Genomic DNA, 17,399 nt, shown 5'->3' with positions numbered 1-17,399 from the left:
GGGGTTGAGGATGGTGTGGTTGGGCTTGAGGGTGGTTGGATGTCGGTGGAGGCTGGTCTGTTGGGGGCCGTTGGTGGGGTGTGTGGATGGACGGGGGGGACCGCCGAGGCACTTGGAGACATGGTGGTGGGATGATGGGGTTGGGGGGAGGATTGAGGAGGGGAGGGGGAGGTTCGGGGAGTGGCGGGGGGCGGAGGCAGCGGAGCATGAAAGTTATGGGGCAGCCGGGAGGACTGCAGGGAGGAAGGTGGCGGAGGCGCGGGAGGCGTGTAGGAAGGTGTTCGGGGGGCGGTTGGATTCGGGGGAGGGTCGGAGGGCGGTGTTCGGGATTGCAGAGCGGGTGGCGGGGGGGGGGGGTGATGTGGTGGGGGTGGGTTGCTTGGGGGATGGGGTGAGACGGGTCGTTGTCGGCCCGGATGGGGTTGAAGGAGGATGGAAAGGATGTGTGGAGATGCTGTTGAATGCATGGGGTGGGTGGGATGGCAACGTGGAGGGTGGCCCGGTTTTGGGGCCGGCGGAGAGGATGGCTGGGGGGGAGGTTGCGAAGGCGATGGAGGCGATGGGGGGTGGGGGGGCGGGAGGGCCGGCGGGAGTTGTGGGGGGGCGGGAGGGCCAGCGGGAGTTGTGGGGGGTGTGTTGGGGGCGGCGGGAGGTTGGGGTGTGGGGAGAGTGGCGGAGATCTGTGGTCTGGTGGTGGGGGAGGGCCGCATTCCGGTGGATTGAGGGCTGGGTGCCCTCGTCCCTCTGTGCGGGGGGGAGGGGGGGTGGCCCTCTGGAGTGTGGCTCCTGCCGAGCGTTGGGGTTGTTGGAGCATGGAGTGGGGGTGTTGGAGGGGGTGTTGGAGGGGAGGATGGGGAGGAGGGTGGGGATCGACAAGGTGCAGTTTGGATTCGTGCCGGGGGGAGGAACGACAGGCGCGCTTTTCGTTGTGGGGCGGTTGCGGGAGGGGTGCATGGAGGGGAGGGGGAGGTTGTTTCTTGGGTTTGTTGGTCTGGAGAGGGCATTCGATCGGGTTCCGTGCGGGGTGTTGGCATGGGCATTGAGGAGGTTGGGGGTGGGGGGGTGGTTGGTCAGAGTGGTGGTGGCGGTGTGCAGGGGAGCGCGCGCAGCTGTAGGGACGGGGGGCGGGAGCAGTGGTGGGTTTGGGGTGGGGGTGGGAGTGCATCGGGGGTCGGGGGTCGGTGCTGAGTCCATTTCTGTTTGTGGCTGTGGTGGGGGTGCTGGCTCGGAACGTGGGGGAGGGTTTGCCGTGGGAGTTGTTGTATGCAGATGATCTGGTGTTGATTGCGGAGGGTGTGGATGGACTGGGGGAGGGGATGGGCACGTGGGGGGGGGGGGGGGTGTGGAGACAGGGGGTCTGAAGGTGAATGTCGGAGGGACGAGGGTGATGGCGAGTGGTGGAGTGTGTGGTGGGGTGGAGGGAGCTGGGAGGTGGCCCTGTGCTGTGTGTAGGGGGGGTGTCGGAGTGAGCTCCATTCAGTGTACGGTGTGCGCTGAGTGGGTTCATCAGGAATGTGGTGGTCTGGGAGGGTCGTTGGCCAGTGTGGCAGCTACATTCAAGTGTGGGGTGTGCGCGGAGGGGGCTGCAGATGGAGGAGGTGTTGGGTTGGATCTTGGAGATGGCGTGGGGCTGGGGGGTGTGAGGACATTTTGCTGCCTCGGAGACGTGCTGGGTGGGGAGGGTGGATCGGACTCGCCGGTGGTTGCTCGGGTGGGATGTGCATGGAGGGGTTTCGGGAATTGGGTGGCGTGCTGGTGATGGGGGGGGGGGGGGTGTCGTTGGGGCTGGGGGGGGGGGGTGTGCTGCATGTGTTGGGGGTGTTGTGGTTTGTGGGAGCGAGACGTGGGTGGTGGGCGTGGAGCGGCAGCGAGGGTTGGACGGGGTGGAGGTGCAGGTGGTTCGACGGATGTGCGGAGTGTCGTTGGGGGAGAGGGGGACAGGTGATGAGTTGCGAGGGATGATGGGGGTGGAGCCTGTGGTTGGTGCTGTGGGGGGGGGGGGCAGGTTGAGATGGTTTGGTCGTGTGTTGGGGAGGGATGGGGGTGGCTGGTTGAGAGGAGTGATGGAGATGGGTGTGGAGGGGGGTGGAGGGTGGGGAGGACCGAGAGGGACTTGGCTAGGGATGGTGGGGGAGGAGGTGCGGGCGGGGGGGGGGGGTTGACGGGGAGGGATGCAGAGGATGGGGCGGGGTGGAGGGGATTGTCATGGGGACCGCAAGGCTAACCCCCGCTCTAGCAGGGAAAATGGCCTTTTAAAATGCATGTTGTTGTTGTTGTTGTTGTTGTTGTCCGAACTAATATGAGGAAGGCAGAGATGCAGACAGTGGTGATACAATCTATGGTGGGATTAGGAACATGGGAAGAGGTAGTCTGGGATTGGTTACCCGAGGAACCAGAAGATGTGGAGCTCCGGAAACTGGAGTTGTAACGGCCTGCGGGAACGGACAAAGCGATCCACCATCCACAGGACTCTATTTATTCCGTCTGACGATGCCAAATGCCTATTTATTCTGAGGTGTTTGTAGAGCTCGTGTGGCTGCGCATACTTCCCACGCTCTCAAGCCGGCGGCGCCCGTAATGGGCACGGTGATGGACATTGGTGAAGGAGGTCTGACTGACGAAGGAGGTAACGATGAGGTATGTGGGTAGTCGAGGGGAGGGTGAGTATGTCGTGAGGCTTTCCATGTCGGACAGCATTGAACAGCATGTATCATGACAATGTCATGGCTTTTAACATATGCATAGAAAAAGAAAGTGTTACCCAAAATAAATCTGTATAAATAACAGTCATTTGGATGCACTTACGTGTTGTGTATAAAGGAAAGACATGGGGGAAATAGAGTGGGTGACGGTTTCATTTCAGTGCGCCATGTGAAATGGGTTTTGGCGCAATGAGCGATACACTCGCGGCATGCAAACCTTCGAGATTAAAACACGGACCCACACACAGCACGAGAGCACAAAGGGACCTATATGGTGGTTGCCATTACCTTTTAGCAGTTTCGTAAAACCACAACAATATATACATACACTGTGGGATATTTTGCCCTGTTGTGAGACAAATTAAACCTCCACCGCCTGATGTTGCACCACCATTTCGATTTTGCGGTGCCTGGTATAAGTAGTGCCCGGTATAAGTAGTTCAGAGCTTGGTCTCTGAGTGAAACCAAGAGTGCAACACAATTGAAATTTTAAAAGTCCATTAAATATTTTAAATTTATAAATTGACAAACTTTTCCTCATCACTGCGGAAGGATATTTTTGCTTGCTTTTCCGACCACTGGGAATGGGTACTTTTCCTCATAATAAATATCGAGTTCCCTTCCAAGGAACTTTCACGCAGCACGAGGCCATTAGGAAAGCTTGTGTGTGCTATGACAGCCAACCCATGGTTGTTTTTGTGTGCTCTATCCATTTTAAATGGACGAGCAGCAAGAAAGGAAGCAGCATGTACCATTTGCAAAAAGTCTCTGGTATAGCTCAGTTTGGGTTCGAACCACCGACCTCCCAGGCTCAGAGCAGGTGCTCAAACCCTTACGGCACCGAGACGGGTTAAATTATATCTTATTGTTTATGCAGTATGTATAACATTTTTGTTTATTAATCTGCCATAACCGAATCCAATATTTTTCGTTCATTCTTAGCACAAGGCTGTGGGTCAGCATTATGACGCGGTTGTCCCGCTGATACAATGCCCTCCGCTGGTAAGGGCGGGAATTTGTAATTTGTTGAGGGTGGCGGCGATAACTCGCCTACTCGTCACGAAGGACATCATAGGATCTTTAATGTCCATCAATGAACGCTGACGGACAGGACACTCAGTTTAACATCCATCCGAGGGACACATTGATGAATCACCCTGCCTGTGAAACACCGGGATAACGGTTTATAGCTGGGTCGGGATTCAAACCCAAGCTAATCAGCTTCAAGGCGAGTGTGCGTACCTGAAGGCCATCCCGGCGGTCCACGGAATACAATTATAAGACGTCACATTGCTCCTAAAATCATGCTAAATTTGCAGTGTAGTTTGCAATGAATAATACATAAAAACAATAAACAAACAAACATTCAAATACACGCTTGAACATACTTCTCCATCAGGAACAGGTGTGTGAAGTGAATTTCCTCGTTGGGGTTTGTCAAGAACTTAACACTTGGTTCTGGAAAACACAAGCAATGTCAATTCAACAATGGTTAAACGGTGGAACGCAACAGTTCAGTTCAGCTCAGTGATGTCCAGCATTGTTAATCTGACCAGAGCAATAGAAATCCTCATCAGCTGCCAAAGGAGTTTCCTTGTAAATAAGATAGATCAAGCAAAGAATGAACTTTGGAATTTGGTAAATCCATCCAATTGTATCCATTACACCCAAAACTTCAATCCATCCAATTTTATCAAATCTGCTTTTTTTTTTATTTAAAATACGAGTTCCCGTACGAGGAACTTCAACGCATGAAGAGAACATTAGGCCTATCAAAACCTGCACTATGACTGCTAACCCATGGTTGTTTGTCCTTGCGCATTTAAACCAGGTTGTTTGGCACTGTTGTGTTGATATCAACGATGAAGTAGCTGTCCTGAAAAATCACCCTTGAGCCTGTGAGGATACCTAAATCATTATCAAGAATAAGATCACAAATCACTGTAGATTCCTTGTTCATAGACCAAGCCCTCCAGTGTGCACTCGCGGATAATGCGGGGATTTTGATTTGACTCATTGGTGTTCACACAACCCTTGTGATGAATCGAGTTTGCTTTCGCCTGTGTGCATACCAATGTTTGCTCTGGCAAATATGAAGAGGCCGATTTGTGACAGTCTAAGCCACAAGGCTGTGTATTGTCACCTCTGTCAAGTCTGTACACCAATGGATGTGTGGCCCTGAAAGAAGTTTGTAACTTGATAAAGTACGCAGCCGATACCGCCATTGTTGGCTGTCTTTCCGATCAATCATCCTTTGTATCGTACCTCGATGAGATTGACACATTGAACAAGTGGTGTGGGGACTTTTGTCTTACTCCGAATGTGTGCAAAACTAAAGAGATGATTTTGGACTTTTGAAAAGGTCACAATCATGAACCTGTAACCTTAAATGGTGATAAGGTGGAAATCGTTAACAAATTCAAATACTTGGGCACCATTATTGATAACAAGCTAACTTTTAATGGAAATACTGATGCTATGTAAAATAAATCAATGCAAAGATTGTATCCTCTCAGGAAGTTGAATTAATTTGGTGTTGGCTCAAGTGTGATGCGGATGTTGACCAATTCCTTTCTGATCAGTGTTTTGTCATTTAATTTGATTTCCTGGTACAGTTATCTTAATGTGTGGAATAAGTCACGATTGATAAAGGTCATTACACTGGCATTTGAAGTGAGTGGGCCTTCAACCAGTATGGAGTCTCTATACTTGCGAGCATTGGAAAGGAAGGTGGTGCAGGTATGTACCGATGAGTCATTTATTGAACGGACTTTTTGAAAAACTGCCATCAGGGGGACGCTTTCGTGTGAGGATGAAGAAGAACATTTTCCAAACGTTATTTGTACCAGAAGAAGAGTGGACATATGTTGTGTGCAGGAGACGAGATGGAAGGGAAGTGGTGTGAGAATGGTGAAGGGGAGGCAGGGACAAATACAAGTTTGTGTGGCAAGGGTGCCCAGAAGGCGTGAATGGTGTTGGTGTCCTGTTTTCTGAGGAGTTTGTAGACAGTGTGGTGAGTGTGATGAGTGTGATGTGAAAGGTTGATGATGAATGGAAAGCTCTTAGTGAACGTCATCTCGGGATATGCTCCGCAGGTTGGTCGGAGAGATGAAGAGAAGGACAAGTTCTGGTGTGCGATAGAGAAGCTGATGGAAAACGTGAAAGATGAGGAAGTTGTTGTGGTGGGAGGAGACCTAAATGGACATGTGGGAAGGAGTATGGACGGTTTTGAGGGAGTTCATGGGGGTTACAGATATGGTGTGAGAAATGGAGAAGGTGAAAGGATTTTGGAGTTGCTGATGGAGCTGGTTTGTTCATTTGTAATACTCAGTTCCAGAAAGAGGACAATAAGCTTGTTACATACACATCAGGTGGGTCGACGACAATCGTTGACTACCTGCTGGTGCGCAGGCGAGATAGGGGGCACCTCCGCGACACGAAGGTGATGCCAGAGGAGGAGGCTGTTTCACAGCACCACTTGGTTGTCTGCGACATAGGGGTGAAAGGTGCGAGGAGAGCTCGGCGGGTGAAATACCAACCGAGAATGAAGGTGTGGAGGTTGAAAGAGGTGACAGTGAGGGAGGCATTAAAAGAGAGGCTGAGTATGGCAGAGGATGATGTGGTTGAGCTTGAAAGTGGTTGGATGTCAATGAAAGATAGTCTGTTGGGAGCCGTTGGTGAAGTATGTGGATGGACAAAAGGACCACCGAGGCGCTTGGAAACATGGTGGTGGGATGATGAAGTTGGAAAGAAGATTGACGAGAAGAGGAAGAAGTTCAAGGAGTGGCAGAAGGCGAAGGGTATGGGGGCAGAAAATGCAGAGCATGAAAGTTATAAGGCAGCCAAGAAGGCTGCAAAGAAAGAGGTAGCAAAGGCGCAGGAGGCATGTAGGAAAATGTCCGGAGAACGCTTGGATTTGGAAGAGGGTCAGAGAGCGGTATTCAGGATTGCAAAGCAGATCGCGAAAGAGAAGTGCGATGTGATGGGGGTGAGTTACTTGAAGGATGAAGTGGGACAAATCGTTGTGGACCCAGATGGAATTAAAGGAAGATGGAAGAGATATATGGAAATACTGTTGAATGCAGAGAATGAATGGGATGGCAACATAGAGAGTAACCCAGGTTTAGGACCGGCAGCGAAGATAACCGAGAAGGAAGTTGAGGAAGCGATAAAAGCAATGAAGAGTAGAAAAGTGGGAGGGCCGACGGGAGTTGTGGGAGATATGTTGAAGTCAGCGGGAAATTGGGGTGTGAAGAGAATGACAGAGATCTGCAATCTGGTGGTGAAAGAAGGCTGCATTCCAGTGGTTTGGGAACTGAGTACCCTCGTCCCTCTATGCAAGGGGAAAGGTGACCCTCTGGACTGTGGCTCGTATCGAGCGATAAAGTTATTGGAGCATGGAATGAAGGTATTGGAAAGGGTGTTGGAGAGGAGGATAAGGAAGAAAGTGAAGATTGACGAAATGCAGTTTGGATTTATGCCAGGAAGAGGATTGACAGACACGCTTTGTATTGTGAGGCAGTTGCAGGAGAAGTACATGGAGAAGAGGAAGAAGTTGTTTCTTGGGTTTGTTCATCTGGAGAAAGCATTCGATAGGGTTCCACGTGAAATAGTGACATGGGCAATGAGAAAGTTAGGAGTGGAGGAATGGTTGATCAGAGTAGTGATGGCAATGTACAAAAGAGCGCGCACAGCTGTGAGGATTAAGGACGGGAACAGTGGTGAGTTTGAGGTGAAGGTGGAAGTGCATCGGGGGTCGGTACTAAGTCCACTACTATTTGTAGCTGTGATGGAGGTGCTGGCTCGGAACGTAAAGGAGGGTTTACTGTGCGAGTTGTTGTATGCAGATGATCTGGTGTTGATTGCAGAAAGTATGGATGGACTGAAGGAGAAGATGAACAAGTGGAAGGAATGTATGGAGACAAAAGGTCTGAAAGTGAATATCGGAAAAACGAAGGTAATGGCAAGTGCTAAAGCATGAGGTGAGGCGGAAAGAACTGGGAAATGGCCGTGTGCTGTGTGCAGGAAGGGTGGCGGAGTGAATTCCTTTCAATGTACAATGTGCACTGAGTGGGTTCATCAAAAATGTAGTGGTTTGAGAGGGTCATTAACCAGTGTGGCAGCAACATTCAAGTGTAAGCTGTGCACAGAGGGAGCTGCAGATGGAGGAAATGTTGAGTTGGATCTTGGAGATGGATTGAAGCTGGAAGGTGTGAAAACATTTCGCTACCAAGGAGACATGCTGAATGGAGAAGGTGGATGAGACTCGGCAACGGTTGCTGGAGTGAGATGTGCATGGAAGAGGTTTCGGCAACTGAGTGGCATGCTGACGAGGAGGGGAGTGTTGTTGAAGCTGAAGGGAAAGGTGTAGGCTGCATGTGTGAGAAGTGTTATGATTTATGGGAGCGAGACATGGGTAACGAACGAAGAGCAGCAACGAAGGCTGGAAAGGGTGGAAATGCGAATGGTTCAGTGGATGTGTGGAGTATCGTTGAGAGAGAGGAAGACAAATGATGAATTGCGAAAGATGATGGGAATAGAGCCTGTGATGGATGCTGTGAAGAGAAACAGTTTGAGATGGTTTGGTCATGTATCGAGGAAGGATGAAAGTGACTGGTTGAGAAGAGTCATGGAAATGAATGCAGAAGGAAGTAGAGGACAGGAAGTCTTAAAGAAAGACTTTAAAGATGGTCGAAGAAGAAATGCGGGCAAGGGGGTTAACAAGGGGAGATGCAAAAAATAGGGCAAAATGGAGAAGATTGTCATGGGGACCGCAAGGCTAACCCCCACTCTAGCAGGGAAAATGGCCTTAAAATGCCTGTTGTTGTTATACAGTCACGTGAAAAAGTAAGTACACCCCATGTAAAGTTTTGACTTTTTCAACATATTTCAACATGCAGCTATTTGATCTTCATTTCAACAATATTGATAGATAAAGGTGATATAATAAAACAAATATCATGAAACATTTACATTTTGTCGTCCATTGTATAATTTAAATAAACATAAATGCAAATTTCGCATGTGGAAAAAGTAAGTACACCCCTACATTTATCACTACTTCAAATACCTAAAATTAGAATCAGGTGCACCAGCTCAGGTGCAAATGATTAGAACATCGTTCGAGAGGATCTTGGAGGAACCTGTCTTATTTAAACCTCAGACATTTAGTTTGGTTTGCTATTTGTTGTTGAAGTGTGCAGCGTCACCATGCCTAGATCAAAAGAGCTCTCTGAGGCCTTCAGAAAGAAGGTTATAAATCCCTAAGAGTCTGGGAAGGGATTAAAAAAGATCTCCAAACAATTTGAAATCAATCATTCGACTGTCCGGAACATCATCTACAAGTGGAGAAGATTCCAAACAACTGCCAACTTGTTCAGGCCAGGCCGCCCCAGCAAGTTCAGCCCGAGAGCAGACCGCAAGATGCTGAAAGAAGTCTTTAAGAACCCCAGAATGTCATCACGGGACCTACAGGTAGCTCGTGCCACTGTTGATGTCAAAGTGCACGAGTCTACCATTAGAAAGAGGCTGCACAAATTTGATCCACATGGGAGGTGTGCCAGGAGGAAACCTTTGCTGTCCAGAAAGAACATCAGAGCAAGACTAAAAGTTTGCCTATGAACACCTAGGCAAAGACCAGCACTTGTGGAACAATGTGCTCTGGACAGATGAGTCAAAGGTAGAGCTATTTGGCCACAGTACCAGAAGACATGTTTGGCAAAAACCAAAGACAGCATTTGACCACAAGAACCTGATACCAACTGTAAAGCATGGTGGTGGAAATATTATGGTTTGGGGCAGCTTTGCTGCATCAGGGCCTGGGCAGCTCACCATCATAGAATCCACTATGAATTCTTCATTGTACCAGAGGGTGCTTGAGGATAATGTGAGGCCATCTGTCGGAAAGTTGAAGCTCAACCGAAGGTGAACCTTGCAACATGACAATGACCCTAAACATACCAGTAAATCCACCAAGGAATGGCTGAAAAGAAAGAAATGGAAGGTTCTGGAATGGCCACGTCAAAGCCCGGATCTAAATCCCATCGAGATGTTGTGGGGGGATTTGAAACGAGCTGTGCATGCAAGAAACCCCTCAAACATCGCACAGCTGAAAGAATTCTGCATGGAGGAGTGGGCAAAAATTTCTCCCAGTCGATGTCAGAGACTGGTAGACAGTTATACGAAACGCCTACTTGAGGTTGTTTCTGCCAAAGGGGGCAATACCACCTATTAGAGCCAAGGGTGTACTTACCACATGCGAAATTTTCTTTTATGTTTATTTAAATTATACAATGGACTACAAAATGTAAATGTTTCATGATATTTGTTATATTATATCACCTTTATCTATGAATATTGTTGAAATGAAGATCAAATAGATGTATGTTGAAATATGTTGAAAAAGTCAAAACTTTACATGGGGTGTGTTGTGAGAATGAATCAAGTCCACAACTTTGTCCCATAGGTAGGTTTAATAACAATCAGATCTCTGGCATCATCCTGTAAAATACAATCATGCAATATATGTATCAGGATCTTGGCATCATATAGAAAGGATCAATATCAGTCAATGCAAGCAAGCCTAGAATATGAGCGGGTACATACCATCCAAGTCTACATGTCATAGTATAATGTCGCAGGAGTGGCCCAGAGTCGCAGACGTCCGAGGTCTTATAGAGGCTCTCAGCGGTTTAAGGGAGCATCACACCTGGGTTCAACTTTGATACATTTTCACTACATTCTCCCCGCCGTTAGAACTACACTGCCGCTAGGCAGGAATCAAGCGTGCGTCAGCATTAATTGATTGGGGATGTCATTCCATGTCAGTCGGTCCATCCGTAGCGGTCAGGGTGGCGAATTACCCTGCCAGCATGGGTCCAGAAACTACCGGGTACGACATCCCCAAGCCCAGAGTCCCCTGCATCGGAGTAGCCGCTGGAGGCAGGTGTCGGAGGGGGCACCTCAGTGCCTTCAGGGAAGGGTGTATCTGGCGAAGGGAGGGACGGCAGATGCTCCATAGGGGAAGCTTCGGGAGAGTCCATAGACTCGTAGATCGGTTCGTCGATATCCCTATAAGGGTCGATGACCCCACAAGGGGCGAGATGGCGTACGGAGACAGTGGACTCACGTCCATCTGCCATCATCACACGAGCATGCTCGGGATTAGCCTGGAGTACCTGCACCTTATCCACTAAGGGATCGTACTTGCTTGTGCAAACCGCACGTTTGAGATAGGCCGGCCCCGGCTCAGCGAGCCAACTGGGTAAAGATCGGATACTGCCTGAGCTTCTAGGGTGGTGGAACAGTCTTTCGTGAGGAGTCTGGTTGGTGGCCGTACATAATAGAGCCCTGATCGAGTTCAGCGCCGCAGGTAGCGACCAAGCCCATTTATCTAGGCCCCGGCCGAGGGTCCTGAGGCTTAGCATGACGGCCCTCCATATAATCCCATTTAAGCGTTCGACCTGCCCATTCGCCTGGGGTCTGTACGGAGTGGTGTAACTCGAAGCGACATTATTTTGGAGCAAGAAAGACCTCACTTCCTGGGACAGGAAAACCGCACCCCGATCGGTATGCACGTAGGCCGGATACCCAAACATAGAAAACAAATTCTGCAGGCACCGTATTACTGTGGCAGCCGTCATATCCGCGCACGTATAAGCGAAAGGGAATCGCGAGTACTCATCAACGACAGTGAGCAGAAAACGAGAGTTACTCGACACCGGCAGCGGTCCTTTGAAATCCATCGCCAATCTCTCCCACGGTCTAGTAGCCCTAACCAGCGTCCCCATGGGAGGGTTGTAAAACCGCGGTTTGAGTTCCGCACATACAGCGCAGTCGCGGCAAACCCGGCGGATGTCCTCAACCGAGTACGGCAGATTACCACGACGCACAAAATGAGCGAAACGCGTCACCCCAGGATGACACATAGTGTCGTGCAAAGCGCGCAGACCCTCCAAAGTTATGATACCCGCGCACGTAGCCAGCCTCGATAAGGCGTCGGCGACCAGGTTATCCTTCCCCGGGCGATATTTGATGGTGTAGCAGAAGTCGGCGAGTACGATACGCCAGCGAGTGATTTTCTCATTCTTAATGCGTTGAGCATGTAAGGTGTCGTACATAAACGCCACGCTTTGTTGGTCCGTCATGATTTGGAAGCATCGCCCGAGCAAGTACGGTCGCCATCGCCGAATCGACTCGACGATCGCGTACGCTTCCTTTTCGACAGACGAATCCCTCCACTCAGCGGAGGTGAGAGTCCGCGAAAAGAAAGCCACAGGGCACCCCCCATGGGAGAGAGTCGCCGCTATCGCATGATCCAAGGCATCATTTTCTAAGACGAAAGATTTGCTCTCGTCGATCGTCGCCACAGCGGCGCCAGCGATGTCGGATTTAAGGCAGCCAAGGCGGCTGGGCTCATGGGGAACGTGTCGCAGGCCACAAGGGGGCGGAGCTTCGCGGAGAATAAGGTGATGGCAATAAGTTTTTATAGTCAAACTAAACTTCATCTGCTCTTTGCTCTTTGCACATTTCGCAGGCGTCGACCTTCCAAATGGCAGTTCTTCTCCAGTACAACACCGAAGATGCTTACACCATGCAACAGTTACACCAAAATACCGAATTAAAGATGGTACTTACCTGCTTTACCTTCATTGTCACCTTTCTTGGCAGGCTCCTTTTTATTTTTCCTGAGTTCACATTCTTGATTAGAGCTTCATGCTTGCAGCATCATAGGACAAGTTATTGGACTGAAACACCGAGCAGGCTGAAACACTGAAACACTGCAAGATGCTGAAAGAAGTCTCAAAGAACCCCAGAATGTCATCACGGGACCTACAGGTAGCTCTTGCCACTGTTGAGGTCAAAGTGCACGAGTCTACCATTAGAAAGAGGCTGCACAAATTTGATCTACATGGGAGGTGTGCCAGGGGGAAAGCTTTGCTGTCCAGAAAGAACATCAGGGCAAGACGAAAACCAAAGACAGCATTTGACCACAAGAACCTGATACCAACTGTAAAGCATGGTGGTGGAAATATTATGGTTTGGGGCAGCTTTGCTGCATCAGGGCCTGGGCAGCTCACCATCATAGAATCCACTATGAATTCTTCATTGTACCAGAGGGTGCTTGAGGATAATGTGAGGCCATCTGTCGGAAAGGTGAAGCTCAACCGAAGGTAGACCTTGCAACATGACAATGACCCGAAACATACCAGTAAATCCTCCAAGGAATGACTGAAAAGAAAGAAATGGAGGGTTCTGGAATGGCCAAATCAAAGCCCGGATCTATTAATCCCATCGAGACGTTGTGGGGGGATTTGAAACGAGCTGTGCATGCAATTGTGCATGCTGTGCAACAATTTTTTGTTGAATAAATTATTGCAAAGTCAATTCTTCATTGTTTTTTGTTCAATTACATCACCTTTACCTGCAGATTCTGTTTAAATGAAGATCAAATATTGATATGTGCACATATGTTAAAAAGATTTTTTTTAAACATTTCATGGGGTGTACTTACTTTTTCCACATGCGAAATTTGCATTTATGTTTATTTAAATTATACAATGGACTACAAAATGTAAATGTTTCATGATATTTGTTATATTATATCACCTTTATCTATCAATATTGTTTAAATGAAGATCAAATAGCTGTGTGTTGAAATATGTTGAAAAAGTCAAAACTTTACATGGGGTGTACTTACTTTTTCACGTGACTGTATTTGTACCATGTGCAATTAAAGTGCTAAATTCAATTCCCAGCTATTTTGCTGTTTCATCCATCTTCTTTTACACCTGTTTTCTTATTCCCTTTAAAAAAAAAATAACCACCTTTAGAGGCCATTTTTCCCCGCAAAGCGGGGGTTGGCCTTTTTCGGGGACCGTGGTTGTTGTTGTTTTTCGGTCCCCTTTTTGAAGCAATGTTTTACGGCCGGATGCCCTTCCTGACGCCAACCCTTTTTGCCGCCTTTAATGACAAACAGGGAATTACCAGTGAACTGGTACTCAATTAGCCGACCTCGGAAGGATGAACAGGCTGAGTCAACCCCCCTGGCGTTAATTCAGCGATCGACCGGGATTCGAACCCAGGATCCTAGGATCCTAAGCCGGCACCCTAGCCGCTAGCCCAACACCCAACACTAGCCCAATTCCCTTTGATGTTTGTTTTTTGAATGACTGTGAGTCTTATGGCGTCACCAAAAAAGAATTTCCCTGCATATGGGACAATAACGATTATTACTATTATTATTATGAAATTTTAACAATAGGCTTCCTGGCAATACGGTTGGTTTTCAACCTGGTTTACAAAACAAAATCCATCATGCAATTTATTGTAAACCAGACCTGAGTTCTGAAAGATTGAGCTATTTGTACCTTTAATACCTATCACATGTTTCCAGATTATTGTGGTTAAACAAGTAAAATTAACTTAATCACTCAAATTCCCCTCCCACACAAATTGAAAAACAAAAAACAAACCATTTCCGTAGATGTACTTCGAGTGGCAGAAACCGAGTCTAACGATGTAAGGCGTTAACCCATCGATCACGGATGCACACTGCAGAGACAAATTTTGCACAAGTACGTAAGAGGAGCACAAACCTTCCCCTTTCACCAAACTTCACAGTGATTCCACAAGTATGGAAGACGACTTGGATTTGATAACATGGTTATTCCATAATACCAGAGCAGCTTTTGATATAGCCATAAAAAAATTATGTGGGACGTTTCGGAAGTTACTCACTCAAGGAACGGCATTACTCCCAAGTCACGATAATCCAACAGCATTTTTTTTTCTTTTTCAAAATATAAATGCACATATAAGCAGTCGTGACAATATTTATTGTCTCACCAAGGACAACTTTGTGTGCACTCCTAATGTGCACATAATAAACGAGATGGTATTCATAGAATACTTGCCCTGCACAGTCAACTTGTTGTGAGCCAACTCTTCTGTTTTTGAATATATATATTTTTTCCTTTGATCCAACATGGCTGCCAGACAACGTGAGCGAAGACATCATAAATTTATATTCTCTTATATAATTGTTGCATAGCTCATGCTCAATACATTTCAAACTGATCAAACTGTGTTGTCCCTGTCAAATTATGACATCCTAATTATGTCAACAATGACGTCATCGTTAACAACACCTCTTCCCCATATGGAGTTCTTCACAATGAGCCATGTTTCAATTTTTTCCATGGAGCGGTTTTGGAGATGGAGGTGCAACATTTTTCGGTTTTTCCAAGATGGCGCCTGTACCACATGACCTATGACGTCATGATTATCATTAAAATATTCTAAACGAGGAGGCGCTCCTATGTTGAAAATTTCTTGTCCATCAGACCAACAGTTGCTGAAATTTTTTTCGTAATGATCGGATGGATCAGTGTTGTATTTGTTGAATTATGACGTCCTAACGAAGGCACTGATGACATCATCATTAACATATCTTATTCCCCATCGGGAGTAGTTGGCAATGAGCCAGGTCTCAATTTTTCCATGGAGTGCTTTCAGAGATGTAGAGGTGTGAAGTTTTTCCAAGATGGCGCCTGTACCACGTGACCTATGACGTCATAATTATCATTCAAATATTCTACAGGAGCACACGCTCCAAAGGTGAAAGTTTTGTGTCCATCAGACCAACAGTTACAGAGGAATTTTTTTTCCCATACTGATCAAATCAAGCGTTGTACTTGTCGAATTATGACGTCATAATGGAGGCATAATCAAAATGACAATCAAAAACATATCTTATTCCCCATGGGGTGTACTTGACAATGAGCCATGTTTCAATTTTTTCCCATTATGCGGTTTCGGAGATATAGAGGTGTAACGTTTTTCCAAGATGGCATCCATACCACGTGACCTATGACATCATAATTATCAACAAAAAAACTACAGGCAGAGGCGCTCCTTCGGTAAAATTTCACGTCAATCGGACCAACGGTTGCCGAGAAAATGAATTTTAACAAGTCAGGAGACGACGATGGTTCACGAGCGAGCGGTATTCAATGATGATACTCAATGAGCAATGTTATGAGGTTAGTTAGCTTCACAATACCGAAAATTCGGTTCGATTCCGACAACTTTGAAAATTTGACCTTTGTGACCTTCAAAGGTCAAAGGTCGAAGATTCTGAAATTTGTTGGAAAACTTGTATTTCATAATGTATGTGATAATATAAGATAATGTATGACATTTCACCCTATCAGGAAGCGAACAATGTAATAAAATCATTAAAAAACGCCTTTCTAAATTTCGTGACCTTGTGACCTTGACCTTGGGGTGAAAATGAAAAATCGAGCTCCGTGGGGCTAGACACATGACATTGGCCTAACCAAATATCAAAACCCCTGTCAGATTCCACCAACTCCCTCGGAGAATATGTAGCTTGAACTCGATTACCCCCTAAAAAGACATCTTTTTCGGGCGTCGCTCCGCCATGTACAGCATGTTAGATAAATGCTTGTGACAACGTTATTGGACAACCATTCGACTTACCTGAAACACCACAGTCTTGAAATTAAGGTCAACAAAAACCATGTCAACATCTTCATCGACCCTGAGGACAGACATGTAACAATATATTAGATGATTAGACACACCAACCACTTACTGTGATTGTTGTAGTGAAATTGTGCCGAAGTTATATATATATCTATATATATAAAGCAGTAAAGTATGTTTGTTTGTTTGTTTGTTTGTTTGTCCTCTTATAACTCGAGAACTACTCATCGCAGAGAAAAACCAAAGGCATATTCGGAATCAGTACGTCTCAGAGCAACTACAACACACCTTAAATTTAAAAAAACTTCGGGTTTTAAAATTAGCGTATTAGCGCAGAAGCGCTAGCAGAAGAGGGCGGGAATCGACACAAGGGCCACTGTACGTTCGTTTAATACGTACGCGCTTTGATGGGCGGGGCGTATGGCGTTCATGAAATGGTCGAATGCGGAAGTGCTTGAAGCCGTTGCGAGCTACTCGCACGATCTGTCATGGTCCACAAGATTATCACAGAGACGTGCAGCTTCCAGCATTACGAGATATGATCGAGACCTAACTTTTGAGACCAGTCCCAGCCTTCTAGGCCCCGTGATTGGTTCAGACGACCCCGACAAAGGATGTGTTGGATATTATCGCGAGCCGATTCGAGCGCCGACGTGCTGGCGAACAAAACCAGTCATATTCTTTTAACGCGTGGTTCGATTTTTACAAAATAAACTTTTTCTTGAAGGGCTGAACCGTGCGCTCACAACGATACCGAGTTCGACCCTGGGAGAGTCGTTTTGCGCCGGCAAAGGCGCCTTGTTTTCCGTGATGACCATGTCGTGCTGCATAGATTACCATAAATTATAATATATTACCTGCGGCGCGTTCCGTGACGTCACGGCTCACTTAATTGCAATTATCTCTGGGATTCCTTGGCCGAATCGTACCAACTTATAGATATATAAAGCAGTAAAGTATGTTTGTTTGTCCTCTTATAACTCGAGAACTACTCATCGCAGAGAAAAACCAAAGGCATATTCGGAATCAGTACGTCTCAGAGCAACTACAGCACACCTTAAATTTTAAAAAACTTCGGGTTTTAAAATTAGTGTATTAGCGCGGAAGCGCTAGCAGAAGAGGGAGGGAGTCGAAGGGAGGGAGCGCAGCGCTCCCTCTAGCGCTTCGCAGCGCCAGCGCTTCTGTTAG

General features: G+C 47.3%; 1 protein-coding gene across 1 annotated transcript in view; it reads right to left on the bottom strand.

Annotated features, from left to right (window-relative positions):
- LOC137436125 (protein mono-ADP-ribosyltransferase PARP8-like) overlaps positions 1-16,266 on the bottom strand; it is a gene marked incomplete at its 5' end in the record, with an annotated part of 97,253 nt that extends 80,987 nt beyond the window's left edge. Inside the window, 3 exons of the mRNA XM_078769077.1 lie at positions 4,091-4,160; positions 14,177-14,255; positions 16,206-16,266. Of these exons, the coding sequence (XP_078625203.1) occupies positions 4,091-4,160; positions 14,177-14,255; positions 16,206-16,266 (210 nt within the window). The remainder of the gene's footprint in view (positions 1-4,090; positions 4,161-14,176; positions 14,256-16,205) is intronic.
- Positions 16,267-17,399: the final 1,133 nt, after the last annotated feature.

Source organism: Myxine glutinosa, unplaced genomic scaffold (genome assembly GCF_964187855.1).
Source record: "Myxine glutinosa unplaced genomic scaffold, kmMyxGlut1.1 SCAFFOLD_1075, whole genome shotgun sequence".
Classification (NCBI taxonomy): domain Eukaryota; kingdom Metazoa; phylum Chordata; class Myxini; order Myxiniformes; family Myxinidae; genus Myxine; species Myxine glutinosa.
This window is presented reverse-complemented; position numbering and strand designations above follow the sequence as displayed.